Source organism: Fonsecaea multimorphosa (genome assembly GCF_000836435.1).
Source record: "Fonsecaea multimorphosa CBS 102226 unplaced genomic scaffold supercont1.30, whole genome shotgun sequence".
NCBI lineage: Eukaryota > Fungi > Ascomycota > Eurotiomycetes > Chaetothyriales > Herpotrichiellaceae > Fonsecaea > Fonsecaea multimorphosa.
In genome coordinates, this window is record NW_015971664.1 from 141,277 (window position 1) to 167,043 (window position 25,767).

Below are 25,767 nucleotides of genomic sequence, written 5' to 3' on the forward strand. Positions count from 1 at the left end.
TCTCCCTTGCGTTCAAGTCTTCCAGGCCTCCAATTCTTGCTGTGAGGCACCAACCACGTTAATGAGGAATCCTTTCTCCCAGTATGCACAAGGAAATTCAGTCAATGCTTCAGTCAACGGCCGTCACCTTAGGTCTGAGACGGTATCGTCGTGGTTGTTGATGATGTTAAAAAGAGGCACGGTCCCTGCCACCACCACCACCTTTTGCAATGAACAGAGTGAATAGAGAGGTGTGTGTTTCCCAGGACAACCTGGCCCTCGGTGATGTTGACGAGTGTCCAGTAAATGGGTCCAAATAGACCTCGAAATGGTTATATCAATCCACCCAAAGGTTTGTACAGACCATCGACTCATACAATTTCTTTTTTGTTGCCTGTTTGATCGTGAACTTTTGGTGTGCAGTGGTCTTTCGCCCCGGAGGTTCTTATTCCGCAGAGCCCGTCAATGGATACAGAGGTGCAAAAGGAAGACCAGAAAAAATTGAGCCCCCCGCCAGATTCTGAAAAGGAAGAATGCAAGATGTGACTTGGCGACAGGAGACTGTCGCCACAACAACCCGCAGATTGTCCAAAAGGTACTCAGGTGACGCAAAGTCGCACAGAAAAATCTCTCCCGGTTGCAAGCGATCTGTAAGGGGTTGGATCTAGTAGTGGTAAGCGCTTCTTGCGCGCTGTCTTTCTTCGATCGCGATTGGATTTGTGATTCTGAGACATTGAGGGCTCCTTGGGAGGAGACGTGAGGAGCAGTGAGTCTGGTGTTATTAATGGCAAAATGGGAGGGACAAAGGTGCTCAAGTTATATGCAATGGGTCTACATTTGGGTTGATATCGAGGCAGAAAGATGGCTATCCACTTCCTTGACCGGTCATGGCACTCTCAGTCTATATATCAGAAACCGAAATAACCCGGCCTTCAAGATTGCCACCGGCACATCCTGTTCTCCGTAAGGCAGGGCGATTAGCCTGATACTCACACCCCCCTTGGGTGTCAGAGAACTGGTGATACCCTTTCTTTTTGGTGATTCTCCCAACAAAACCTCAACTCGAGAGCGGCCTGAGAGGGGGGTTCTTGACCTCGTGGTTGTTAGTTAGTCGGGAAGGCGAGGCTCCAGTGACTCTAAATTAGACGTGATGGGCAGAAACGACCCACGGCCGCTGACGGGGTAAGAGCTTCATTCGCTAGTGGTTGGGTGTCGCGACAATCGAGGCATCCTCAGAAAAGCTGCCACGTTGGCTCGCGCCGAAATGCTGCCCAACTTCCACCTTCAAGCATCACGCTAGTCACCCATCATGGAAACGCCCGCATCTGACATGATTTTCGCCGAACCATGGTTTCTCCCAAGGTCCGCTCGGTTCTCTGCAGGAACTTTCGCCTGAACCTCTGGTGCCAAAAGGCATTCAGGTCTGTACACGCAGGTGGCTTTTTCAATGCTCTTTTATTCGGAGAGCCGTCTCGGCCTGGGCTGCTTCCTGGTTCGTCGCTCCAGAATGTTGCGGCATGGTTCAGCCTTTGGATCGGTTCAACAATTCCTGGGCTGCAATGAGCTCAGACTGATCGGTCCCGGAGGATCGTCTTCCGCTACGGTCCTTGATAATACTCTCCAGCTTTGACGTGGCCAACTGATTCAATTTCTGCACCTTTTCTGGGGTGATTGGAGAGCTGGTGTTCCCCCGAGATGTCGTGTTCGTCAGCAGAAGCTTGTCCGTGGCCAGCTTTAGCCCGTAGAATCCCCGCAGATAGTCGTCGCAAAGTTCAATGCTTCGACTGAAACGTTGGATTGCCTGTGACAGGTATTTCTCGACGTCGGCATTCTCCGTTGACGACACGCCAGCCAGATACTCGAGTTCGCCCAGTCGTGCATGAAGGTTCCACGCATGAGGGGCGATGATTACGGCTTCTTCCAGGCAAAAGATAGCTTGTGGCAGGCATCCCTGCGAGTGATAGAGGTCGCTCAATTCGCACCAAGCTTCCATGTCGGTGGGAAAGGAATCGACGAACTCCACCAGGTCTTTGATGGCATCTTGCGGCCTCCCCAGGCTTTTCATAAGCGCAATCCGTCGTTTGTGAATGGGGACATTGATAGGGTTCTCCATCAGTATTTTGGCATAGTCTTCTAATATCTTGCGCAGCGCTGCCTCATCTGGAGCCGTGGCTTCCTGGTACAGCCCTCTTAGAGCCATGACTCTTTCATTGGTAGACCCGAATCGGTTGCTTAATCGTTCCACACAGAGAAAGGCAGACTTGTCGTCCCCTGTTCGCAGGCATGCATAGAGGAGTTGTTCAAGCTCGTCCCACAGTTCAGCGGAATCTGCCGTGTTGAACATTGATGCAGGAAAGGTCGTACTGACCGAGGACGATTTTGCGAGGATCGAGGAAGCCTGCTGCGCTACGCGCAGGGCGGAGGCAGGATCGGAGGCAGGGCTTTTGGTTGCGACTGTCGCCATTGCTGGGTTGTTCGTTGGCAGGCTTAAGCAAAGCCGGAGTAAACGGGGGATAGTCTGCACAGGACTAAATAGTATGTTTGAACGATCACTAACGGACCCGTGCTCTGCAAAGCTAGACAAAAATGAGACTGTCAAGGGAACACAGGACAAGTCAGAGAGCACACTGAACTGGACCTCACCGGGCTTAGAGGCCACTGCGAAATCACGTAGCAGCTACTCGTTGATGCATGCGCCGCGAGGTTGCAGTCTCGCCGTGTACTAGCAGAAGCCGTTGCTTCGGAAGAACTATTCTTGGCATTAGGGCGGAGCATTTGGCACCACACGAAGAAGTCCTCGGCGTGCCCCATCACATCATCGTGTCTTCCTGGTGATCTGCTATTGCTTTGTGGTCTACAAGCGAAATCGAAGAGCGAATGCGCGGGCGTGTGCTGAGTTCTTAAAAAGACAGAGGAATAGGGCATCAAAAGTGCATCCTCATTCTCTCTTCTGTCCGAGTCCCTGTGAAGGAGGAACATTCCGAACCGCAACCCTCAACCACCTGTGTCGCGTGAGAGATGAGGGTCCGCGAGATCCCAAAGGACATATTGGCCGCTCAGTTCTCATGACGTGCTAATAAGAACCTCCCAAAATGTTCGAAAAGTCACTTGTCGACCTTATTCGAGGCCTGCGAGGCCACAAGGGAAATGAGGCAGAATATATCCAAGGCGCTCTCAAAGAGTGTCGAAGTGAGATTCGCTCCCAGGATCTGGATCTCAAGGCAACCGCACTGCTCAAACTCATTTACCTCGAGATGTTTGGGTATGACATGACGTGGGCCGCCTTCAACGTCTTGGAAGTCATGGCGTCCCCGAAACCGGTTCAGAAACGAGTTGGGTACCTCGCTGCCGTTCAGAGCTTTCGACCCGAAACGGAGGTCTTGATGTTGGCTGAGAATCTGCTGAAGAAGGATCTCACCTCTCCTTCGATACCTGTGCTGACGCTGCCGTTGGTCACACTTCCGCACATTGTGACTTCTTCCCTGGCACTTTCCATTCTCACGGAGCTTCTACCGCGCTTGTCACATTCACAACCGGCCGTGCGTAAGAAGACTATCGTCACGCTGTACAGGCTGGCTCTGGTGTATCCTGAAACCCTCAGAGTTGCTTGGCCAAAGATCAAGGAGCGTTTACTGGATGAACAGGAAGACAGCAGCGTTACTGCCGCTACGGTCAATGTCGTCTGTGAGCTCGGATGGCGAAGACCGCAGGATTTTCTGCCCTTGGCACCAAGATTGTTCGACCTTCTCCTAGCACAGAAGAACAATTGGATGGGCATCAAGATCATCAAATTATTCGCAGTCTTGACACCTCTCGAACCAAGATTGGTCAAGAAGTTAGTCCGACCCCTCACCAAGCTGATTCAAGAGACAACAGCCATGTCGTTGCTTTACGAGTGTATCAGCGGGATAATTCAAGGAGGAATCTTGGATGGCGCCGAGAGCGGCGTGGATGTGGAAGAAGTGGCCGATCTCTGCATTTCCAAACTGAGGGGAATGATTGTCTTGGATGGCGACCCGAATTTGAAATATGTTGCTCTCCTGGCGTTCAACAAGATCGTGACTACTCATCCTACACTCGTTTCAATGCAGCAAGATGTCATCATGGGATGCTTGGACGACCCTGATATTTCAATCAAGATGCAGGCTTTGGAGTTGGTTTCGGGTATGGTCAACAGTGACAATCTGCAAGCGGTTGTCAATCGCCTCATAAAACAGCTTGCAGGCTCGGCGTCAGCCACCGTGGGCGCCAATGGACACGCGGAAGAAGAACAAACAGACATGGAGCAGAGGCTCGTCCCAGACAAACGAGGATCGGAAAATATACCTTTACCAGATGAATACCGCTACGAGATCATTCGCCGGATCCTTGACATGTGCTCTCATAACACTTACGCCAACATTACGGACTTCGAGTGGTATATCGAAATACTGGTTCATTTGGTTAAACATCTCCCAGCGGACAAGGATGCGAGTTCGTCGAGAGCTGCACCAGATGATGACGCTTCTTTAGGAGCCCGGGTTGGAAATCAGCTCCGCGACATCACAGTCCGAGTTAAAGAGCTCCGATCAGAAACAACCAAAGCAGCTGAGACTCTGGTCTTGTTGTCCAACAGGGCAATTGCCTATCCGAAACATGGCACCGGTCAGAGTCAGGTCATCAAATCGGCAGCCTGGATCTGCGGCGAATTCGCCCCGTACTTGTCCAACCCATATGAGGTACTCAATTCATTGATTCACGAGTCGTCTGGACAGTTCACTCCAACAACCTTGGCAATAGTCATCCAAGCCATCCCGAAAGTCATTGCACGGATCGCCACGACGGCTGACCGTGAATGGAATTCCTCAAGGGGCACGACAATGTTGCTCCTCCTCGCGAGAACTACCGAATTTCTGGAGAAGCTCTCATCCCATCCCAACCTCGAAGTACAGGAGAGAAGTGTTGAGTTCCTTGAACTTCTGCGTCTTGCCTCGGAAGCGCTCTCTGCGCAAAGCGGAGATAGTCTCCAAGCACCGCTCTTACTGACTTCTGCAGTTCCGACGCTTTTCAGTGGCGCGGAACTCAATCCTGTCGCAGCGGCAGCTCAGAAGAAAGTTCCTCTGCCCGAAGATCTGGACCTCGATGCGCCCATCAATCCCGACTTGTCGACGATCCTACAGGATTCACAGATTGCAGAAGTAGATGATCATAGTGAGGATGTGTTCCAGTCCTTCTACCACGACCGTGAACCCGTACAGGCCATCACGTCGCTACAACCACAAACAGCAGCGGCTTATCTAGACTCTGCCGCTGCTTCGGAGAGTGCACCGCTCTCATACCAATCTGCACCCGAGTCTCCAGGAACCATAGCTAGGCGTAAGGCCGAGAGGATGGCCCGGAACAAGGACGATCCATTCTACATTGCCCCATCGGATGATGCGGACCCTCAGTTCCACGACATCATTAGCAAGACAAACGGCGATGATGAACTCGACGTCGACTCGATTCCAATCATCGACCTACAGATCGATCGGTCTCAAACCACAGCGGCGAGAACGGAGACAGGAGGGGAAGAACGCAGACCGCGAAAGAAGAAACCGATCCGGAGATTCGTCGTCGCCGCAGACGAAACCCTTGACGCCTCTGCAACGCCGACACCCACATCACAATCCTTTTCGAACTCGAGCCCCTTCGCAGTCCTGAGTCAGGCTCAACGGACGCGTTCACTAAGTCCGAACGCCCAACCCCGTGCACAAGCTCGACCGACTCGCACGCTCCTCTCGGTCGACTCGTCGACGCTCGAAAACCTTAGCCTAGAAGGACCCGCGGAGACCGAGTCGGAGATCCTCCGCCGCGAAGCCGAGGAGTTGGAGATGGCGATCGCACTTCGCGAGGTGGAGAAGAAGAGGCTCGAAATGCAGCGGGAAATAGAGCGTCAGAGGACGGTGATAGGTGAGGGGGTGGATGCGGAAGGTACGGTTGTGAGGCGAAAGAAGAAGAAGGCGTCGAGGCCGAAGGTTGGAGTGGGTGCGAGCGAGGAACGGATCGGTGCTGAGCCAGAAGGTAACGAGGGCGAGGAGGGATCCGTCAAGAAGAAAAAGAAGAAGAAGCGGAGGATCAAGCTTGTCGAGGAGGGTGATGGGCCTAGAGACGAGGGGGGAGAGGCCCCAGAGACGACGGAGGGTGTGGAAACGGCGACAGCCACGGAGCAATCGTGACGGGATCCTATGTACCTCCAAGCAGGAACCTGCAACGAGGCTGCATCCCTAGCCCTGAGCTCCAGTAGCTAGTCACATGATTGAGGACTGGGCAGAACGACTGATATCACACGAGCGGAAGAAACGAATATGCTTGTACATGCCATGCACTCTACGATGTGCCAGAGATATTTTTGTCAAGTGAGGGAGCGTGGATCAAAAGAGCACAGTCAGCATCAATGAAGGTGGACGACCAGTGCGGGAATGGATAGACTCGTCTTCGGCCGCCGCTCTCTCGTCCCGAACCTCGTATCTCCTGTGTTTGGATCTCCTCTCCTCGCTGTTTGAGTACTCCGAGTGTGCACAGTTGTTCAAACAGCCCACTGAGCAAGCAAGCGCATTCACACCAACACACTCCCACACCCATGACGCACTGACACTCGCACATCCACACCAGGTAACTTACCGTGCACGGACATCCTACACCTTCTCTCTTACGCTGTCATCCATCGATCCACACATCCATCACTTCCTTTCTCTTCCAGCAGGGACAGGGACGACGATGGCCGCCGGTGGCGGTAGTCGGTGGGTGAGTGGCGGTGTTTTGCTGTGCAAAGGGAATTTTTTTTCACCTTTGCATCCCCCTCATGTCTGCCTTCCTGCCTGGCTTGTCTACCAGGAATCTAACCTCTACCTATGTGGCTTTTTGACGTCATTTTTGGTTTTGAGAGTTTTGTTTTGCGATTTACAGGGCTCCCCTCCAATCCACACCCTCGCCTCACCCAACCCAGACTGTCTGCGCGCCACGGCGGCGAGGCGTTCACGAAGTCTTAGACAAGGGAATTTGGCAGGGCGTATGGAGGACAGGTAGGTAGGTAGGAGGCAGGCAGACAGGTAAGTGAGGTCAGGTAGGTATCTAGTGGGTAGGTGTAGTGGGCTGCGGAGTGCAAAGAGGATAGGTATCCGGGCTCTGTCAAGAAAAGACTGAGGAGCGCCCTCGTACCTGTACGAGACAAAGTGAGGCGTAAGCGCGAACAGGCAGAAGCAAGAGCAAAAGCAAAGCGAGGCCGGTATGGAGGATTCAGATTGGGTTTGTCGTGGTTGTGGTGGTGGTTGTGGTTAGGATTCATCTCAGCCAGGGTGGTGGGAAAATCTAATTCCTCCTGGCTCCCTGCGAAATCGGAACAAGGTGATGCCGCCCCGTCGTAATACTCATCCTCATCCTCATCCTCAACTGACATCTTCGGAGGAAAGGTGGGTAAACAAAAGTCACAGCCCCTACCTACCTAGGTACCTAAGGGGTCCACCAACCCGCCTCATTGTTCATTCCTCTGCAAACTCAGCACATAGCAACTAATGTTGACGATTATCCCTCTATGAGGGGCTCATCCAACTCACACCTCAGGCTTAATCACGCCCCAGCCCCAGTCCAAGCCCTGGCCATGTCTGCCTGCCGAGTCTTCACCCAGAGGGTGCCAGGCCACAACTCGCTCAGTATTCACACTCACTAAATTACTCACTTTACACCGCCGTCCGTCATCCTTCCGTCGCCCTCTGGTGCCCGACCATGTAACCAACCACTCAACCCTTGATTTGGTAGCGGCCTCCAAGTCCTCCATTGGCTGGTTTGACCTACGCCATCTCTGTGCCTTTGCCTCTCCTTGGATTTGCCTTCTGGGTCACCAAGGCTGTCCCAGGTCCTTAGCTACAGATGTGACAAGGTACGGAGTAGGAACAGTTGGCTGGCGATTGAGATGGTGATGACGGCTGGACTGGCTGCGGCGCCACACCAAACCTCAATTCCTTTTCCGTTTCGTTGTCATCGTCGTCGAGATTGACCAGATGTGCGTGCCCGTTCCTTCAGGGCACCTTCGTCAGTGGATCCCCGGTCGCCTATTGTGGCTACGCAGAGACTCATAGTGAGAGGTCCTACAGAAGTGACCTAGCTACCACGGGACTCGAGGGACTGACAGAGGCAGGCCCATCCACGCCCCCTTCTAGAGAGTCCTCAGTCCTCACCTCCCCCAGTCCCTCTCCGTGTCACACACCCTCCCCACTCATCTTGCGCTAGAGTGCGAGTAGTGTATCGCTCATGCATCCCTGACCCTGGTCAGGGCTCGTCCTCGTGCATCGACTCATTCCAAGTAGGCAGTGTTCCAGAAGGTTACCAGGAACAGCACAGGCCCGGAGGGGGCAGCCCACACGCCAACCCAGGGAATCACAGGATCCCAATCATTATTATGACTGGAGGTGCGACCTTGCAATCTGGCATGATGTGATGCATGATGTATGCTGTATGCATGCTTGTTCCGTGTTTCCGTCAAAGACTGAGCTGAGTGATTTTCTTCTTTCCCGGCTGACGAAAGAGACAGAAGTTGACGAAGCAGGCGGGTGGCAGGAACCAAAGCAATTTGCTGAGATAGTCGAGCACTTTTCGAAACCCGTCAAGACTCGGACTCCAATAACTTTTCCTTCATTCCCCCTCGAAAGGCGCCCGAAAATCCCGAGTTATTATTCTTGTTTGTCCCGGAAGGCTGCAGGAACTTTGGTTCATGGTTCAAGAGCACCCGCCCCCATTCAGATTGTCTTTGGACCTCCCTTGAAAGAACTTGGTTACTTACATACCTAGGTACCGAGTTCCCGTCGTTCATAACCCTTTAGATGGAGTCGAGCTCGCTCTTGCATACGTGCATACTATGTAACTACATCTATTCCACGAGTAAAAGCTACAGCCGTTTACCACCTGCCTAGGTACCTGGTATGGAGCATCCCTCCAAGGAGTTAGGCAGAGTACGAAGTAATACCAAACAAACACCCCCCAAAAGGGACATGGCAAAGACTCCCGTCCCATTCCTACTTCCCCAGGCCGGATACACTTTCAGCTGGATTCGCTTCAGTCCAGGGTTATCTTGCACCAGGGGGACAGTTAGTGGTTTGCATGGGTCCCGGTCCCATTCTTCCTACTGCAGTGATCGAAGCTTTGTGCTCGGCTTGGTTTGCCGGCTCGACTTGCTCTAGTACCTTTCGTGATGTGCCCTCCAATACACTGGCACACCCACATACCAGCCCAAGGAAGCTACCTACCTAGGTACCTACGTACCTGTATTGCGTGCATTTGCATTCGCCACAAGCCCCCGTTTGGCCCTGTGCAATCAATCGCGCCCATCTCCCTGTCTCTCCTCGTTGGTGCCGGTGAATAAATCGTCTAGGTACAACTTCTGGCTCCCCTTTTCCACCCTCCCTCTCCAACAGCAACAACCACCCCTAACCGCCCCCCTCCACCCTGCGACCCCCACCGCAACATGGCTCCGTCCCTGCCCTATCTGCCCCAACCCAGGGTAAGTAAGGGCCTTACTATACTCAGCTACTCCCAGACGATCTTGGAGGGGGCCGGAAAGATAAATGACTCTCGACCACGTGGCATGGTGGCATCGCTATCGCCCCATCCTGGTCCCTTGCTCCCTTGCTCCCTCGTCCTGCCCCCTTGTCGTCATGGTCAACCAGTCGATCTGTCCTTGTCGCGGGCTCTCAGAGTGGTGACTTTCGCGACTAGGGTTGATGTGATCGAAAGCAACACACATAGCTATGACAGTGTGTGCCCCCTCTAATTTGTTGCCGGTCAGAAAACCAAACAACAACCTTTATTCTCCCTTTGCTTGTTAGCGAGTAGGTGGTATTTTGCAACCCTCTTGCCGCTCCTCGGGCAACCTGTCTCCTCTCTGATACGGCGCCCTCAAGTTCCGTGCATATGGTCCTATTGCAATCAATTGACTAACCGTTCGTCCCCCCCCCACCCCCCCTTCTCTTCTTCCCCCTCTAAAATTAGTGGCAGGTGCTACCAACAAGCATCTTGTCCCTTCGTAGCACAAGACGCACCACCGGGATCTCTGTTCCACCTTCCCCAACCCGCGTTATTTCAGGAACCGGTGTCTCATCCGATCACCCATCACCGCCCTAACATCCTCTATCGAGACCCAGTCCCGGCCTCTGTCTAGCTATCTCAAGCTAGCCTCCTGCTTACGCCAGCGTATGGTTGTCCTTTGTCTCCCCCTGTTCCCGCTACTGCCGCTGCCAACGTCTTCGAGGCGTCTTCTGGAAGACTTCCAACCTTGAACTTAATTTCGCCAGGTCGGCCTACTAGCCCGTGAACCCCTGCCCGACTTCCAGCTGCCTCCGACCCGTGGCTCTCTGAAACCTTGGACTAAACCAAGAACATACTCCTTAGGAGTCGGATGGTGGCCTCAGCTCCGCTCCCTGTACTGCTCGCCAGCCCCTCAGCCCCATTGACTGTTGCGCCATGGGCGGCTAGAGTCCTTCTAGCGCCTTTCACGGCTTCCATGGCCTTTCCGCGACGGGACTAGGAAGTCCTGCCCAGAAATCCACCGCAAATCCACCGCCAATCCACACTTTAATAATAGTCCGCGAACCAAGCCGGGCTTTCGACAACTGCAAAATTCAGCCTGACAAGACAATTGCTGCCTTCTTTGGCTGCCTTTTTGTTTCCTTCCCACGGAGGCGAAGCTGACGGTTCCCTTTTGTCAGCGAAAGACGGCTTCTGCTCGTCAGACGTTTGCTCAAAGGTGACATGACTCACTTGTGTTTTTTCCGAGTTGTTTGTTTTCCCCATTCCTGGAGACGCTCTAACATGTCTTCAGCCTCGCCCCAACCCCGAGTCTGACTTCACAGATGTTCGTTTCGTCTTGGTCACTTTGTGTTGAGTCCACCCGCGTGGCGCAGGCTTGGTCGAGTCCTTCCGTCCTCGTCGCCCCGGAAGACGAATCTTGATTGCGCACAGGACTTTTCACGCAACTGTGCGAAGAGGCACTCCCCACTTTCGCCCTCGTCCCTGCCTAGCTTAGCCTCAGTTGGCAGCCTACCTGCCAGTCGCAACCTCGCCATCCATGCCTCCTCCTCTCTCCATCAGCCAAATTCCCATAGTGACGATCTTGAGCCATGCTGCTTCCCAGCCTGGCTCGATTCTGCCCTGCGATCTGGCATCTGCGCTGCCCCATCAGACTCTTACTTGAATTCTCTCATTTTCCCTCCCAACATTTCACCATTTCCATTTGCAACTTTTGCCAAAGCCAGACAGTTTTGCTGCCCTTTGATTGCCTCTTGCCTCACCTGATCCGTAATGTTTCTAGAGCCGTGTCTCGACGTCTCATTGGTTGTTGGGTATTGCCACTTACTTGTGCCTCCTCGGTAGCCAGTATTGCCTTCATCCTGGCTGTGACGATCCCTTGCCCCCTTCCTTGACCGGTGATACACGCGCTGGTTTATTGCGCCGCTTCGATGGGAATTGGTCTGTGATCTTGCTCCCCTGGATGAACGACCCCTGCCACTGAGCCCGCCCAACGCTTCACTCTTGGTCAGACCGTCTTGGTCCCCACACAGCATTGACAAGTCGCTATACGTATACCACCCCCATAAAAGGCGACCGACCTTCTCCTGTTCCTTTGTTCCTCTTGCATCTTTCACACATAGACGACCAGCACCACTCAATCCCATATACTACCAGAGACCCTTCGACATCATCGGCATCTCTCCTAGCAAAGCTCAAAAGCCTTCCACCACAACCATGGCACGCCAAACTCTTACTACCATTCTTCAGGCCAAGCACACCATGGTCTTGACCAGCCCCCAGGGTTCCAACGAACCGAAGCCGCCAAAGCCAATAGGGCGTAAGTCCACCTCCCTGTAGCCTCAGGTTGTAAGGTGCAAAGGCTAACAAGTTTGCAGCCTGGGGCTCGAAGAAACACCGATAGTCATGACGGCCGGGGGTATGATGATGATGAAGAGCAAGGAGGGGAAGAGCAAACAGAGGTACTTGATCCCACCTTGGATGAGCAGACAGCACAGTTACTGACCGGAAAGCCACCTAGGTGTCGGCATATGGTTCCTTCTACCCCTTACCGAGACGTACCCTTTCTTGCACTCGAGACTTGACATCAATTGGGGCCACCGAGCATATGTCGGCGTCGGGCGTATGAGCACAAGGAGACTTTTGTATACCATAGACATACAGGAGCATGGGAGCAATCAGTTATAGATGAGGAGGAGTTGGAAAGGAACAATGGCAGGGCATTGCGGCGTGATAATTTTGGGGGGAAAGACACAACACATGTCGGCTGACGTCATATTTTTGTAACACCAACTTCTTGTCACACCATCAACACCACGACTGTACCACCATTTCGTATTTCGGCTCGGCGTTAAGCTTGCTCGATAGACTTCGAGTTTCAGGCATTCAACTTGCCTCTAGATTTCTGTATCAATAGATCAAAATTTCCTGTCAGCCTTGCTATGCCCACTCTGCCTCAACTGTGCCAACCGTCATCGTAAGAACACTAGATCTTTTCATTTCACTGTCCTCGTGCCCTCGGACCGTCAGAGTCTCATTTCATATTCTCAATCACCTTCCAGCATAACCGCCGCACATTTCTGTACCGGAACGTATTCATCTCATAATCACCCGGCTCCAGGCTCTCGGGTTTCTCGTGCACTGCGAGTGGGTCAGACCAAAAGTTTCCAACTCGAGAAAGCAAAGCGTCAGGGCTTACCGTGGTCCTCGATCACATGCTGCAGTTGGGCCTCCAAGTTGAATTCGAGGGCATGACGCTCGCTGGCAGAACAATTCTCGCGAGACTTGGCCGGTGTCCTGGACGCTCTGCTCAAGGCATATTTGTGGAAGGACAGAAGATAGCCGCACACTCTTTCTTCCATCTGTTCAATCTTGTCCTCGGTTCGTCTCGGAGGGCATGCCATCTCTTCCGCGGTCCCTGGCATGTGGGCAAGTAGGGACAGGGCAAGTTGGGTTCGACCAAGGAATATCACCAGAACAAAAAGCATACACAGGATCAGATCCCTGTTGTCCTGGGGCGATTCCTGGCTGTAGGCCATCTTCCACATCATATGGTGAAGACTCTTGCAAAGGTTCTCTGCGGCTTTCTCGGCTCCCGCGAGGATAGCGGCTTTGAGAAAGCGGTTGATCGTCTCAGGTATGACTCTCACATGCGGAGGAACCCCAAAAGGTCGTCTCGATGCGAGATTGTCCTCAAGAGTCGGTATCGCTTCGGCTGGAATGATGAATCTGTTCAGGAGCAGATACTCGTACCACAAAAGCCTCAGAGAATCCTTGAGAACCGAATGTTCTTCTATGTGGTCCCTGTAGTACCTCCCAATGAGGCGTAGAATTTTGGCGGGGAAATCTTCCTCGCTATCCTCAAAGTAATCTTCTGTCCACTCGGCGTACTTCTTCGGGTCATTCAATACCTGGTCAAATATGCCAGTTAGATTCTTGCGAACTTTCTTAACTGCTTCTTCGCCGCCATCCCTGATCCACATGATGATTGGTGGGTTCCAGTTCTCTTGTCTGTCAAACGACTTTTGCCCGTTCGAGTCGTGAGATGTCTGGAATGCGTAACGGATCTCCGAATCTTGTTGAGGGGAGAATTCCACGACATGTACGTATAGAGGGATTCCGATGTGTAGGTCCAACTGGATTTGGAAAGGCCGACAGGGTCCACGATTAGTAAAGCTCTGCAGATACTGGCGCAGATCCTCTCCTCGTAGGCTAGATGTCAACTCATCTGTCTGGTCAGCGGCAAGTATCTTGAATCAATTCTGCGGTCTTACCTGGGAATAGGCTGGCCTGACACCCATCCCAGTCGCAGTGAAGAGGAATGCAGTACTTGGGGCACTTTCGCCGCTCCTTGGTGGAACAATTGTTACAAGGGCTTTGTAAATCGCACTTTCACATGTCAGCTTCTCACAGCAGTTGATATGGACGTATCGCAAACCTTTTCTTTCATGATAGCGCAACGGAGGCAAGCGCCCCGTTTTCGCACATCACGGGTTCGTTGTCTCTGGTCTGGATCAAGAGGCCCTGTCCTCCCGCCGCCTCCTCTCTCACGTATGGGGAGCGAGCGACGATGGTCCTGGACGTGAAGCACAGGAGTGCTTGTCCCCGTGTTGAGATATTGGTTTTCAGAACGCAGCGGGTGTCCACTCCATGGGTCAGGTTGGCTGGGATATCTTTGGTGCCCGACTGGCGATGCATTTGGCCGTAAATAGAGCGGAGGACCCTGAGAGAAATATTGCGGTGTCTCGGTAAAGGGCACACGATTGACGATGCCCACTACTTCAGCCTCTGGATGAACAGATCAGCACATCAATGGGTCAAGCTTGGAGCCAACGGTCTGACCTGTCATCGCATGGTCAGCTCCCAGCGTGTAGCCAGAAGCTAAGAATGGTGAATTCAAGGGCTGGTCACTTGCATGACCGGCGAGACGGACAGGTTGGCATGTTGAACCGCTGGCGCTTGGGCTGAGGGTGCCATCAGCTTCTGGGGAGAACTTCCGAGCACGCCCTAAAGCGGCAGTATAGCTTGTACTGGTCGAGGTCGCCACACTGTCACGAGAAAGCGTGGACCTGGTACTCACGGGACTGAGAGCATCTGTGGTCGACGGGGTGTTGGGGTGTTCGGCCACAAGGAAGCCATAGCCGCAAGCTCGCCCAGACGGCCGATGAGGCTGCAGTACCGGAGTCGAAAATACAGGTCGCGACGGCTGATTGCACTGGGGCTGGGTCAGGCACAACTCGAATTGACCGGGACCTTGACTGGGTTCAATCCAGGGAGGTCGGAAGGTGCCTTGGAGGTGGCCAGTCCGCCGTCGGTGCCGCCCCATTTGCGGTCGGGGCTAAGCGCGGATCAATCGTGTTGACGGGCTTGAAAGGGTGTCAGGGCTGATAGACCTCAACCAGTTCCCAGGCTCAAAGACAGAAGGGTGCCTGAAGGGCAGCAATCGCGGTGCGGTGATTTGGGCAAATTGCATGGGGCAAAGAAGGGAGGGGTGGGAGAGGGAAAGAGACAATCAGGCGACGAGGCGACCGCAGGCAGGGTTTATGAAGAGTTTCCAGACCTCGCAACCTGTGAGCCCAAACTCGTTTAAATGGATGAATTGCACAGCGCACTGCGCACTTCACGTTAATGCATCATTCGCTCCTGATCGCTTCAAGATACCATATGGTAATCTCTGGGCAGCTTCGAAAATGAGGGGCATTGAGGTAGTGTCACATTGCGGCAACTCGTGGCCGGGACAGCATGCTAGATGTAGCGGGACAGTAATTTGGATCCATTGAAAACGAAACATAAAGTATGCTGGAGCAAGCGTAGAAGCACATTGTGGTCTGCTGAGAGGGTGTGTGAGAGCAGGGCAGCAGTGCGACAGCTGAGCATTCCAATCAGCAGTCGCAAGCCGCCGAAGCGTCTACCAAACCTGCAAGTACAAGCCGATCAAGACGCCCACCCCTGTTACCGGTTTGGCGATATCATCCAACGAAATGCTAGATTCTCAGCCGCACCAGACCCGGTCAGTTCAAGCGTGGAGGCCACCAAGTCAGGCCGTAGACGCTGCCGAAGCTGGCCGGCGGAACACGGGCTGCAGTAGGGGCCCGAGTCTGTTTGGTCAACGGCACTTTGGTGAAGCTGTGATTTGGGTAAGCAGGGCAGGAGGACTTTTGGCAACTTTTGGCAACTTCTGGCATCTGTTTGGGTCCCGATCGCGCTCATGTGATGTGAATCGAGGCCTCTGATGGTATGAAGAAGATCGATGGGGCATGAACTGCCATATGCAATGCCCGCCCACTAGCACGTGGATGGGTAGTGGTCTGCAGGGGCCCCGGTCTGGGCAGGGAATCGAATGTGCGGTTCCTGTTAGCAGATTGACGACTTCCGAGTGGAGGCGAGAGGAGACAGCTGAAGACAGTACATATCTGTACAGTGACTGTATGCCCCAGGCAGTTGAAGTACAGAGGGAAGAAAAGGAGTGAGAGGGGAAGGGAAGAGGCTTTAAGTAGTAGAAGTGACATTTTGCCCCAGCTTTCCTCCTTTTCGTCAACACTCTCGCCACTGGCCGGTTGCAATGGCCATCAGCACAATAATTGGCCTGTCCAAGTAAAATCCATGAAGTACAACCAGGCAACAGTACGCGAATAGGGCCATCAAGATGCTAGGGCTGAAGTGCTCGTTGCTCACTGTTCTCCAGATCATGGAGAGTCTACCACTGGATTGGCTCAACTGCCATGGCTCTCGACCAGTAGAACCACTGTCAATGTATCAAATATCAAGCTCGTATCTTGGTGCGCTCCAATGCCCACCCTGTCGCTATGCTCATACCATCGATAGACATGCAGAGGTTTTCTCCCTCGTACTTGGAACCCGCTTTTACCTCCTCCTTGGATCGAACGCCATTGAAAGCCTGATTGCCAGGCATACCAGCCCTAAGAAACATGTCGTAACCAGAATGCCCCTAGCCCATCGACACAGACAATTGATTCTCCCCATCCTCAAACAGTATACTTTGTCTTTGCTCGGGTGCTGCCTGCATGTGCCGCGTCTGTGTGGCCACTGAACTCGAGCTGATCGTTGTCGGGGATCTGAAGCACCTGCTTGAACCTAGCCCCGATCTTCATCAGGGTGTCTTTGCCACCAGCCTTTCCCGTAGTGCGAGTCCATAACCCAATTCGGTAAAAGCTCTTTCGCACATTGACGACAACACCCATGATCTCGTTGTCTCCGTCATCTTCGAGAGTTTCACCGATAGCGGCCAATTGGGTATGCAGCCACAGCTCGTCAATGTTGACGACCTTCTTATCCTTGAATGTGTAGGACCATTTACCACCGTGCTTGTTCTGGGGATCTTCCCACTCGGGTCGTACCCCTCGCTTGAAGAGGTGATAGTCGGATTTGACAGCAAGGTCAGAAGTGGCTGTGATGTTATTCTGTAGTCACATTAGACGAGTCTGACCGAAAAATGTCTGGCGCAAACATACGTATACACCCCAGAATTCCTCGACTGTGTCAAATGTAATCACCTCCTTCAGTAAGTCGTTCCAGTTGTCGCCTTTCGAAGAAGGTGGTTTGGTGAACTATTCACATCGAGTCAGTGCCAGAAGTCAAGTAACCGCGCTCCTGCAACTTACCCAGAGACTCCAGGTGTTGAGAAGAGGGTGCTTGACGTTGAAATTGTTGACGTCGTGGAAGATGGTCTTGATATCATCAGATGTTGCCGGTGCTGCGTTTTCGTTTGAAACAGGGCCGGGGACCGGCTGGGGCATTTCGACTTCGGCCATTGTCGAAAAATCAAGGGTTTCGGCTTAAGGCTGCAGATTCAGAGCCGAGGGATGAGATAATCGATGCAAAGGCTCAACGAAATGTGGCGCGCGTGTGGAAGAAAAGGAAAAATCGTCAAAGGGTGGTTTCGCGCTGTAAACAGGATGTGGCGAGACTTGGTAAATGCGAGCACCTTGGACAGCGAGGAGAAGCTTAGGTGCAGCGTACGATGGGTAACCAGATTGTGGTCGGGTAAGAGCAAGTGACCGCTCAAGTGACTTGTATAACTTGCAGTGACAAACGTCGAGATGTCGAGACTGCGGTGGGTGAACTTTGAAACTGCTCGTCCGCTACTGCAGCCAGCGGCACATGAAATAAAATCCGCAATCCAAATTCGGGTTAGCTTACATCATGACACACAGCAAGCACAACCTCCGGTTCTTCTCGGCTCTCAATTGCTCTCTTCCAACCATCCTCTTCCTTTCCCGATTTCTTCGTTTCATATGTGCTATACTTATGCAATATAGTTGGTGAACATAGTTCCCAGAGTCTCTAAAAGGAATCATGTTGTCATGCTGATCACAAGAATGCCAGAAACAGCCAGATCGTAATGCTACCCATCGATGCTTGCCTTCGCGCATGCCACACTCATTTTGAGCTGTTAAGATAGCTCAAATAGCAGTTCCAGCCAAGACTCACAACATTCACGACCAGAACTCTATGCTCAAGAGGCACCAGCTTGAAATTCACAGCCTGGACTGCCGGCCATATCGACCAGTTTGCCACGAGCCCAGGAAGGTAACTTTTCGCGAGTTTTTCTTTGGGATCACTTCCTTCCAATACCGACATGCTCGAGAGGAAGAAGGCCAGATTGCATGTCGCAAAGATCGCCTGGTCTGCAGCGACCCGCGCCAATATCGTCCCGTTATGTGATTGAAAGTTGATGTGCTTTTGCAGGAAGGAATACCACTTGGTGGCTGCCGGTCCGAACACACCTAGTCGTGTCAGCCTCCTCGACATTATACTAGCAATGCTCGAACTTACAGCCGCCGTACAAGCACATTCGAGCCGTCCGAGCGCCGTCGTGGTTTCTTAGTCCTTTCCGCTCCACAGCCTGCTGGGCAAGCGTATCGCCTGCGGCAAAAAGCACCTTTGCTGGTCAGCCGAATCTTGGAAGAATCATTGGAGTTGTGGTCATTACAGCGGTGGTAACGGACTGAGTCAATAGCGGCCGCTTTGCCAGCTTTGCTTGATACCTGTGCCAGGTTCAGTCGTTGACAGAACGGAAAGGAGCTCTTGACGAAACGGACCATCGTATCGGCATCTTTCCTTCCTTTGCCCTGATATACAAGACTTCGCAGAAAAATCAACGAAATATCGTAGTCTTGTCCTGCTAAGCTCTTTGACTGCCTCAAGCTATGTGGAAGCACACTGAAATACCAATTTTGAGCGCAATCTGGGAGATGTCTGTTATCCAGGGTTGTAAATGCGTCATTGGCTTGCCCTGGCGTGCCTGGGCTTCGGCGAGCGGAGTGGCTACCATCTCTGAAAGTCAATCCGCACGTCCAAATTCGGTATAGCCCACAACTCCAAAACAAAATCTCTTGGCGTGAATTTGCGAATCTAACAAAGTGCGGATTGGACTGGTTGATCCGAGACTCACCAGAGACTCAACCTGCAACTTGCGCCCACTACCCTGACAATTCGTTATCTGCGCAATCATACAACATGGCTGACGCTCCCCGAGGACGCGGCGGTTTCGGTGATCGAGGTCGTGGAGATCGAGGCAGGGGTGATCGTGGCCGAGGGCGACGAGGTCCGCGCCGCGGTGGTGCAAAGTCCGACGAGAAGGAATGGCAGCCCGTCACCAAGCTGGGCCGTCTCGTCAAAGCAGGAAAAATCCAGAGCATGGAACAGATCTACCTGCACTCTCTGCCCATCAAGGAGTACCAGATCGTCGACTGGTTTTTGCCCAAACTCAAGGATGAAGTCATGAAGGTGAGAGGTCACACAATCTACCTGATGTTTTTTGGAGGGCGGCGATGCAGAAAATTCTTTTGGGAGAGCGTTTGTTTGTCTGACAAGTTCGTCTCGGTGTACAGATCAAACCCGTCCAGAAGCAGACCCGTGCCGGTCAACGCACTCGATTCAAGGCCATCGTGGTCATCGGCGACAGCGAGGGTCACGTCGGTCTCGGCATCAAGACCTCGAAGGAAGTCGCGACCGCCATTCGCGCCGCCATCATCATCGCCAAACTCTCCGTCCTTCCCATCCGACGAGGCTACTGGGGCACCAACCTCGGTGAACCTCATTCCCTGCCCACCAAAGAATCCGGCAAGTGCGGTTCCGTCACGGTTCGATTGATCCCTGCTCCCCGAGGTACCGGCCTCGTCGCCTCCCCGGCCGTCAAGAGACTGCTACAGCTTGCCGGTGTGCAAGACGCCTACACTTCGTCTGCGGGCAGCACAAAGACATTGGAAAACACACTGAAGGCAACATTCGTGGCAGTCAGCAACTCCTATGGATTCTTGACCCCCAATTTGTGGAAGGAGACGAAGCTCATCAGAAGTCCGTTGGAGGAGTATGGTGATGTTCTGAGAGAGGGCAAGCGTTACTAGGCTGCGCAGGGGATCCGAAAACCATCAAATAGATGATAAGGGCCTGCTTCGAGAAGTGGCATTGGCAGACGTGAGAGACAGCTTTGCATGGCGTACGGACAAGAAAACTAGTCTGTACGTGGTCGAGAAAATACCATGATTCAAATGTGCTTAAATTTTTGACCCTTGCGCTGTATATGTGCTCTCTATGTCAGTGGCATCTCCTTCACAGCGACTCTGGCGGTCTTGGGCTTCCCGAGCGTACATCCCCAGTCCATTAAATATGTACTCAGGAAGATGGCCCTCAGTGCTGCAGAGCTCGATTTTGGCCAATGCCACGAGATTCTCACAAGTTCCGTCTCCAAATTTATAGACCTGGACACCGAACAAGCAACCCGCAGGGATGTTAGCATAGCGATTGCTAGCCGCGTGCCTCAATCCTCCATGGCCATCTCTTCCATTGCTTTCACCGCATTCTCCAGTTCTCGTATCCTCGGTCCCACCCGACCCTGAATCTCCTTGCTGACTTCTGGGCTGGTCTCCTTCAGCGCTTTTTGGAAGGCCTCCTGCAGCATCTTTAATGCGTCTACTGCGGCCTCTCTATCGTCGGCGGCATAAACCGTTTTCTTCTCCGTCTCTTCAGCCGCGATTTCAAATTCGTCTTTTGCGGTGGCGTAAAGATCGTTGAGATTTTCCATCAGAGCGTCGGCGGTGGGTGACTGTGCGTATCGAGGGGTGGAGCTATGGTACGATACTGAGATTCGGTGAGGATGTGAAACCAGTGAGGGCGTTAAGGGTCGGCCCCCGCTGGTTTGGTTTGGTCGGAAAAGACAAGATATTGTCCTCCAAGGTTGCGGTGTTTGCAACGAGTAATGAAGAGAGCCCGGCGTCCATCGAACGGACCTCGAAGCAGCTGTGCGAATCATGACTGCGAGTGCTGCTAGGATAGACAAGGGAGATTCGGAAAAGACGAGGATGGAGATGGCTAGTTGGTAAACATGCAGCGTGCAAGGTGTGACCCGAGCCGGCGTTTAGCAGCAGCAGCAGCAGGTTCACTGGGTAGCGGTTTCGGTGGCAGCGCGGCAGCCTCTGGGTGATGACGTCTAGTCGAAAGCCGCAGCCACTCAGGGCTTCTGGTTGCTCGCACCCTTCGAAAATCCGGGGAAACGAAGTCGCTCTGACCTGTTCCTGCATTGGATTGCGAGTCTGTTTTCCATCCCACTCGCCCACTCTTCCCCTCCCCTCCAAGATTCCCATGAACAGACATCGCGCATTTGCAGAGCGGCAGGGCCATAATGGCCCAACCAATTGGGAACTTTTCCTCGCCGCTGTAACGGAAGTTCGCGTGACGTGATATCTCGCAGAGTCTGCTCTGTGGCGCCGCACCTTTCACAATGACGTCCCGCGGCCCTGCATCTCCCAGGATACTTCTCCCTGCCAATGAGATATTGTCAATCTGTATTATTGGGTTCCCGGGTCAAGTGTTGCCCAGACACGTTGAAGCTGCGTCATTGTGGCGCGACTCGCCCTTTCGTGAAAAGAAAGAGAGCTTCTCGTTTGTATCGTGTGTTTTTTACACCTAGTACTTTTCAGATCCTCCTCACTCACAAGTTTCCTCCATCATTCATACTCTTACATTCTTGTCGTTTGCGTCCTTTCAATCGTTGGTAGCACCTTGATAGCACTACACGATGCTCGGAAGAACACCCACGGCAGCTCTTCGCTCAGGTCGGGCACTGAGAGTCCATCGACCAGTCCAAATCCCTCGACAGCCTCGCAACGTCCGCTTCCAGTCTACAGCTCCCGCCAAAGCTACAACTGATGCCTCGTCATCTTCAGGCAATGCCCTGCTGGGTGGCTTGGCTGGTGGCACCTTTGCATTCGTGCTAGGCTACATGTGGTACCAGTTCTCGGGTGCCAAAACTGCCTTGAACACAATACACTCTACGAAAGCTTACGTTGACGACGTCTTTAAGAAGACTACTCAGAATGCCCCGGAGCCGAACCAAGCCATCCAGTGGTTGAAGGAGACGGTACAAAGCTACGCAAGGATGATTCCGGGAGCCTCAAAATACGTCGATTCAGCTTTCCAAGATGTGGACAAGATTCGGGAGAAGCATGGAGACGACGTAGACGAGATCGTCAACGACACCTACAAGAAGCTGAAGGACGTCACCAAGAAGGGGTTCAGCATGGAAGCTGTCGTGCAAGCTTGGGAGGTTCTTGAAGATTGCTTCAAGAGAATCGGCAGTCTGGCTGCCAGCGCCGGGCAAGACATCCTGGACAACCACCCCCAACTAAAGAGTCAGTTCGGAGGTAGGTTCGAACAACTGCAGCAGATGGGCGAGCAGTACGGCCCGGAAGCCAAGAAGGCAGTCGACGAGACATGGCAGCAAGTGCGTGATATTCTGGCTGGCGGTGTTAGCTTCTCGACAGTACAGAAGGTTCAAGATCTGCTGCAAGAGAAGTCACAACAGCTGAAGAAGTACGGTGATCAGGCGTGGCAGAAGGGCATGGAACAAGCCAAGCCGCTTTTGGACAAGCAACCGGAGCTCAAGAAGCTCATTGAGGAGAACAAGTCAAAGCTGCTTCGTGGCGATCTGGGTCAACTGTGGCAGAAGGTCCAAGAGGCGGCCAAGTCAGGAAACGCAGACGATCTTCAGAAGTTCGTCAAGGATCAAGTGGATAAGGCCTCCGAAAGTGCCGGCGGTGGCATTGAGCAGCTCCTCAACATGTTGCCTGGTGGATCGGACATTGGACAAAAGTTGCAGCAGTTGCAAGAACTCAGTCAGAAGCATGGACAGGAGGCAGAGAAGCTGGTCAGAAGCGCGATTGACGATGTGAAAAAGGTCTTGTCCCAGAAGGTCGAAGAAGGACAGAAACTGAAGGAGAAGGTCAAGTCGGAGGCATGAGCACGGAGCACCATTTCGGAGATACAGAGAAGGATCGAAAGCCAGTCTTGCAGCTGGAACACACGGTCAAGCAAAGGCGATAGTTATTCCCCTGCAGCATTACAAGAGGACGATGAGAACCAGCTCCATCATACCTAGCACCAACAATATGTCTCCGATGGCAAATACATTGCCTAAGCGCAGTTGATTGTCGACACATGCTTCTAATACCTAGAGTTAGGATTTGACGTCATACGGGGCGGAATTGATGCGCCCTACTAGGACCATGTGTAATCCGAACAATACAACAATGCACAGATGCATACTACTGTAGTCCATCTCCTTTGGCTACCTAGGTATTCTTCCTGTCATAGTGGCGGGAACACGAGCTGAATGAGGAGGCTGCAGGCACTAGCAAAACAGATCATCTCAACTCATCGTGAGCAACCGGCCCCCAAACCGATCCATAGTCTGTCGCCTCGGATGTCTTCAGCGACTACAACTTCGACAGCCACAGCTGCTCCTCCTGGCCGCCCCAATCCTAGCACTGTGGCCGAGCATCTGCAGGGATCGTCGGAATCGTGGCATGGCCAGATAACTCCAGATGGGCCTTTCCCTCCACAGCAGGGCCGTTACCACATGTACATCGGACTCTTCTGCCCGTTTGCGCACCGAGCAAATCTCGTGCGCCATCTCAAGGGCTTGACAGACCTGATAGACATCTCCGTCGTCAAACCGTACCCCAAGGGCGATGAGCACGGATGGCCCGGGTGGCAGTTCCCCAAATCCGACGACGAGTACCCCAACGCCACGGTCGACAAGCTCTTCGGCAGCCTGTATCTGCACGAGGTCTACTTCAAGGCCGATCCAGGGTACAAGGGACGCTATTCTGTGCCGGTCCTGTGGGACAAGGACACCGGCACGATCGTGAACAATGAGAGCCCGGAATTGATGAGGAACTTGCAGGTGGCCTTCAACTCTCTTCTTCCGGAGGAATATGCCAACGTCACGCTGTACCCGGAGCACCTGCGCGGCAAGATCGACGAGGTGAGTGAATGGATGCAGAGGGACTTGAATACCGGCGTGTACAAGGCCGGATTCGCGCCGAACCAGGAACAGTACGACAAGAACGTCCCCGTGGTGTTTGCGGCACTGAACAAATTGGAAAAGATGGTTGCACAGAACGACGGACCGTACATCCTGGGTAAAGACCTAACCGAGTTGGATATCAGGGCCTACGCCACGATCGTGCGCTTTGATACCGTGTACGTACAGCATTTCAAATGCAACCTAGGCACGATCCGACACGATTACCCGCAGTTGAACAATTGGCTGAAGAACCTGTACTGGAATGTCAAGGGATTCAGGGAGACGACCGACTTCAAGCACATCAAGGAGAACTATACCAAGAGCCATGGAGATATCAACCCCAAGGCCATCACACCCATGGGTCCCTATCCTGATGTTGAAGAGGGCTTTGAGCCGGATCACACCAGGGTCAGGGTTGGTGGTGTCTCCATGCCCAGGGTGGTGGAGCTGGAAAAGCAACTGCCGGGATGAGGTGCAGCCGCTTTTGAAGGATGAAACAGACATGGGGAAGGAAGCTTTTGCTTGTCCTCTTACCCAGGCGAGATGAGTGGGCATCAGCTGTTCTTGTGGAATTGGAAAGTGATCGGCGGTGAGCCATGTCGACTGTCCGTACGAGTACTCGTAGGTGGTCCTGACGAGTATGGATTGTCCGTCCGTCCCGTGAGTGGTTCCTTTGGCATCTCGAGTACCGAGTTCTGCGTAAGAGCACCATGCAGGAAATCCCTCAGCCTTGTGGGTTCACCGCTTTCTCGTGTTGCTTCGGCTGGTTGCTGCTGAAGCTCTGATAATGCAGTCATTGGCGACAGCTACATAGGTAATTTGCGCCCGAATCATCGACGTCCTTTCTTTTCAGTCTTCTCGAAGTCAATCTTCCGCCACACAGAGAGATTTCTTCAAAGTGTGATGTGGGACTGTCATCAGGGAAAAGTGTTCGTACACCACCAGTAAGAGAAAGTTGTGCTCTGATATGGTGCAAGCGAAGTTGAACAATGTAACACTGATTGGCCGCTTGAAGAAATCAGGGGAAAGGCCGAACGGCGCCTGTGGCCGCGACGCTCTGGGATCTGCTGGGCGAAGTTTTTAGTTAAAAGGAACAGACCTCACTAGGTGTTTAGTGCCGGGCCTGTTGGTTCTTTTAGGCTAGCCACCCACTGGCTGTTTCTGCCTCCAACAGACGACACTCATCTCCAGTTTAATCTCCTGCCAGACCACTCACCATGAGTCCATGACCAGTCCAACAGACGTTTACTTCCCTTGTTACTGCGTGTTGTCTGTCTGGTGCTGGCTGGAAAGTCTAATCCATGTCACCATGATTTCCGGTCCCTCCTTGTACTTCTCGTGCGTCTCGGAGAATTTCTGCAGCCTCCAGTCCCCCGGTGCCTGTAACTTTATCTCAACGGGTTAAATCGTCAATGTCCGTTGACCGTGGGATCCAATCCTAAAGCCCGCCGAGGCCTAGCACACAGCCACAAGCGCTCCCTTGCCCTCAAGCGTTGCGAGTCAAACCATGCCAAGGTGGCTGTTCGTGGCTGCAATCTAGTCCTTGCATGGAAAAGCGACAACGCCTCCTGGAGATGACGCGCAAGATATGGGTTCAAGGGACATATCAATCTCGTTCGGGATCTCCACCTCACAGGGCACACTGAGAAAATCCTGGGACATCGGTTGACACCGACAACAGTGGTCGACAAGCGCGCCCGATGTTGTTAAAGCCAGCGAAGGCGATGAGAATGGAGATCTCATCACGTTGAGGTCCCCCTGCTGAAATGTCAACCTCGCCCAAGCGTACGAATACTTGGGCTGGAAACGGTTTTGTCGGTGAGCATGTGCCTCTTGGATCTTTTCGACTCAATTCTCACTGGTTGCTGGGGCTAGAGTGGCCCAGGCCCCCTGGTCAAGTGTCAATGCTAAAGTGTGTTAGA

The 25,767-nt window shown here is 53.0% G+C and overlaps 9 protein-coding genes across 9 annotated transcripts; 4 read left to right on the forward strand and 5 right to left on the reverse strand.

Moving 5' to 3' along the window:
• Positions 1 to 1,501: 1,501 nt before the first annotated feature.
• On the reverse strand, positions 1,502 to 2,443 carry Z520_10436 (uncharacterized protein; the record flags this gene model as incomplete). The annotated part of the gene is made up of 1 exon (XM_016780928.1): positions 1,502 to 2,443. The coding sequence occupies one exon, from the start codon at positions 2,441 to 2,443 to the stop codon at positions 1,502 to 1,504; it is 942 nt and encodes a 313-aa protein (XP_016627934.1).
• A 628-nt stretch (positions 2,444 to 3,071) lies between these two features.
• Z520_10437 (uncharacterized protein) lies at positions 3,072 to 6,176 on the forward strand (the record flags this gene model as incomplete). Its single annotated transcript, XM_016780929.1, has 1 exon — positions 3,072 to 6,176. One exon carries the CDS (start codon positions 3,072 to 3,074, stop codon positions 6,174 to 6,176), a length of 3,105 nt encoding a protein of 1,034 aa, XP_016627935.1.
• Positions 6,177 to 12,550: 6,374 nt separating this feature from the next.
• Z520_10438 (uncharacterized protein) lies at positions 12,551 to 14,842 on the reverse strand (the record flags this gene model as incomplete). Its single annotated transcript, XM_016780930.1, has 5 exons — positions 12,551 to 12,657; positions 12,716 to 13,744; positions 13,791 to 13,905; positions 13,955 to 14,304; positions 14,359 to 14,842. 5 exons carry the CDS (start codon positions 14,840 to 14,842, stop codon positions 12,551 to 12,553), a joined length of 2,085 nt encoding a protein of 694 aa, XP_016627936.1.
• Positions 14,843 to 16,502: 1,660 nt separating this feature from the next.
• Z520_10439 (uncharacterized protein) lies at positions 16,503 to 17,288 on the reverse strand (the record flags this gene model as incomplete). The annotated part of the gene is made up of 3 exons (XM_016780931.1): positions 16,503 to 16,937; positions 16,989 to 17,084; positions 17,139 to 17,288. 3 exons carry the CDS (start codon positions 17,286 to 17,288, stop codon positions 16,503 to 16,505), a joined length of 681 nt encoding a protein of 226 aa, XP_016627937.1.
• Positions 17,289 to 17,916: 628 nt separating this feature from the next.
• Z520_10440 (uncharacterized protein) lies at positions 17,917 to 18,592 on the reverse strand (the record flags this gene model as incomplete). The annotated part of the gene is made up of 4 exons (XM_016780932.1): positions 17,917 to 18,263; positions 18,313 to 18,418; positions 18,470 to 18,524; positions 18,579 to 18,592. The coding sequence occupies 4 exons, from the start codon at positions 18,590 to 18,592 to the stop codon at positions 17,917 to 17,919; spliced, it is 522 nt and encodes a 173-aa protein (XP_016627938.1).
• Positions 18,593 to 18,996: 404 nt separating this feature from the next.
• On the forward strand, positions 18,997 to 19,886 carry Z520_10441 (40S ribosomal protein S2; the record flags this gene model as incomplete). Its single annotated transcript, XM_016780933.1, has 2 exons — positions 18,997 to 19,266; positions 19,371 to 19,886. 2 exons carry the CDS (start codon positions 18,997 to 18,999, stop codon positions 19,884 to 19,886), a joined length of 786 nt encoding a protein of 261 aa, XP_016627939.1.
• A 413-nt stretch (positions 19,887 to 20,299) lies between these two features.
• On the reverse strand, positions 20,300 to 20,791 carry Z520_10442 (uncharacterized protein; the record flags this gene model as incomplete). The annotated part of the gene is made up of 1 exon (XM_016780934.1): positions 20,300 to 20,791. One exon carries the CDS (start codon positions 20,789 to 20,791, stop codon positions 20,300 to 20,302), a length of 492 nt encoding a protein of 163 aa, XP_016627940.1.
• A 765-nt stretch (positions 20,792 to 21,556) lies between these two features.
• Z520_10443 (uncharacterized protein) lies at positions 21,557 to 22,777 on the forward strand (the record flags this gene model as incomplete). The annotated part of the gene is made up of 1 exon (XM_016780935.1): positions 21,557 to 22,777. One exon carries the CDS (start codon positions 21,557 to 21,559, stop codon positions 22,775 to 22,777), a length of 1,221 nt encoding a protein of 406 aa, XP_016627941.1.
• Positions 22,778 to 23,239: 462 nt separating this feature from the next.
• Z520_10444 (uncharacterized protein) lies at positions 23,240 to 24,316 on the forward strand (the record flags this gene model as incomplete). The annotated part of the gene is made up of 1 exon (XM_016780936.1): positions 23,240 to 24,316. One exon carries the CDS (start codon positions 23,240 to 23,242, stop codon positions 24,314 to 24,316), a length of 1,077 nt encoding a protein of 358 aa, XP_016627942.1.
• Positions 24,317 to 25,767: the final 1,451 nt, after the last annotated feature.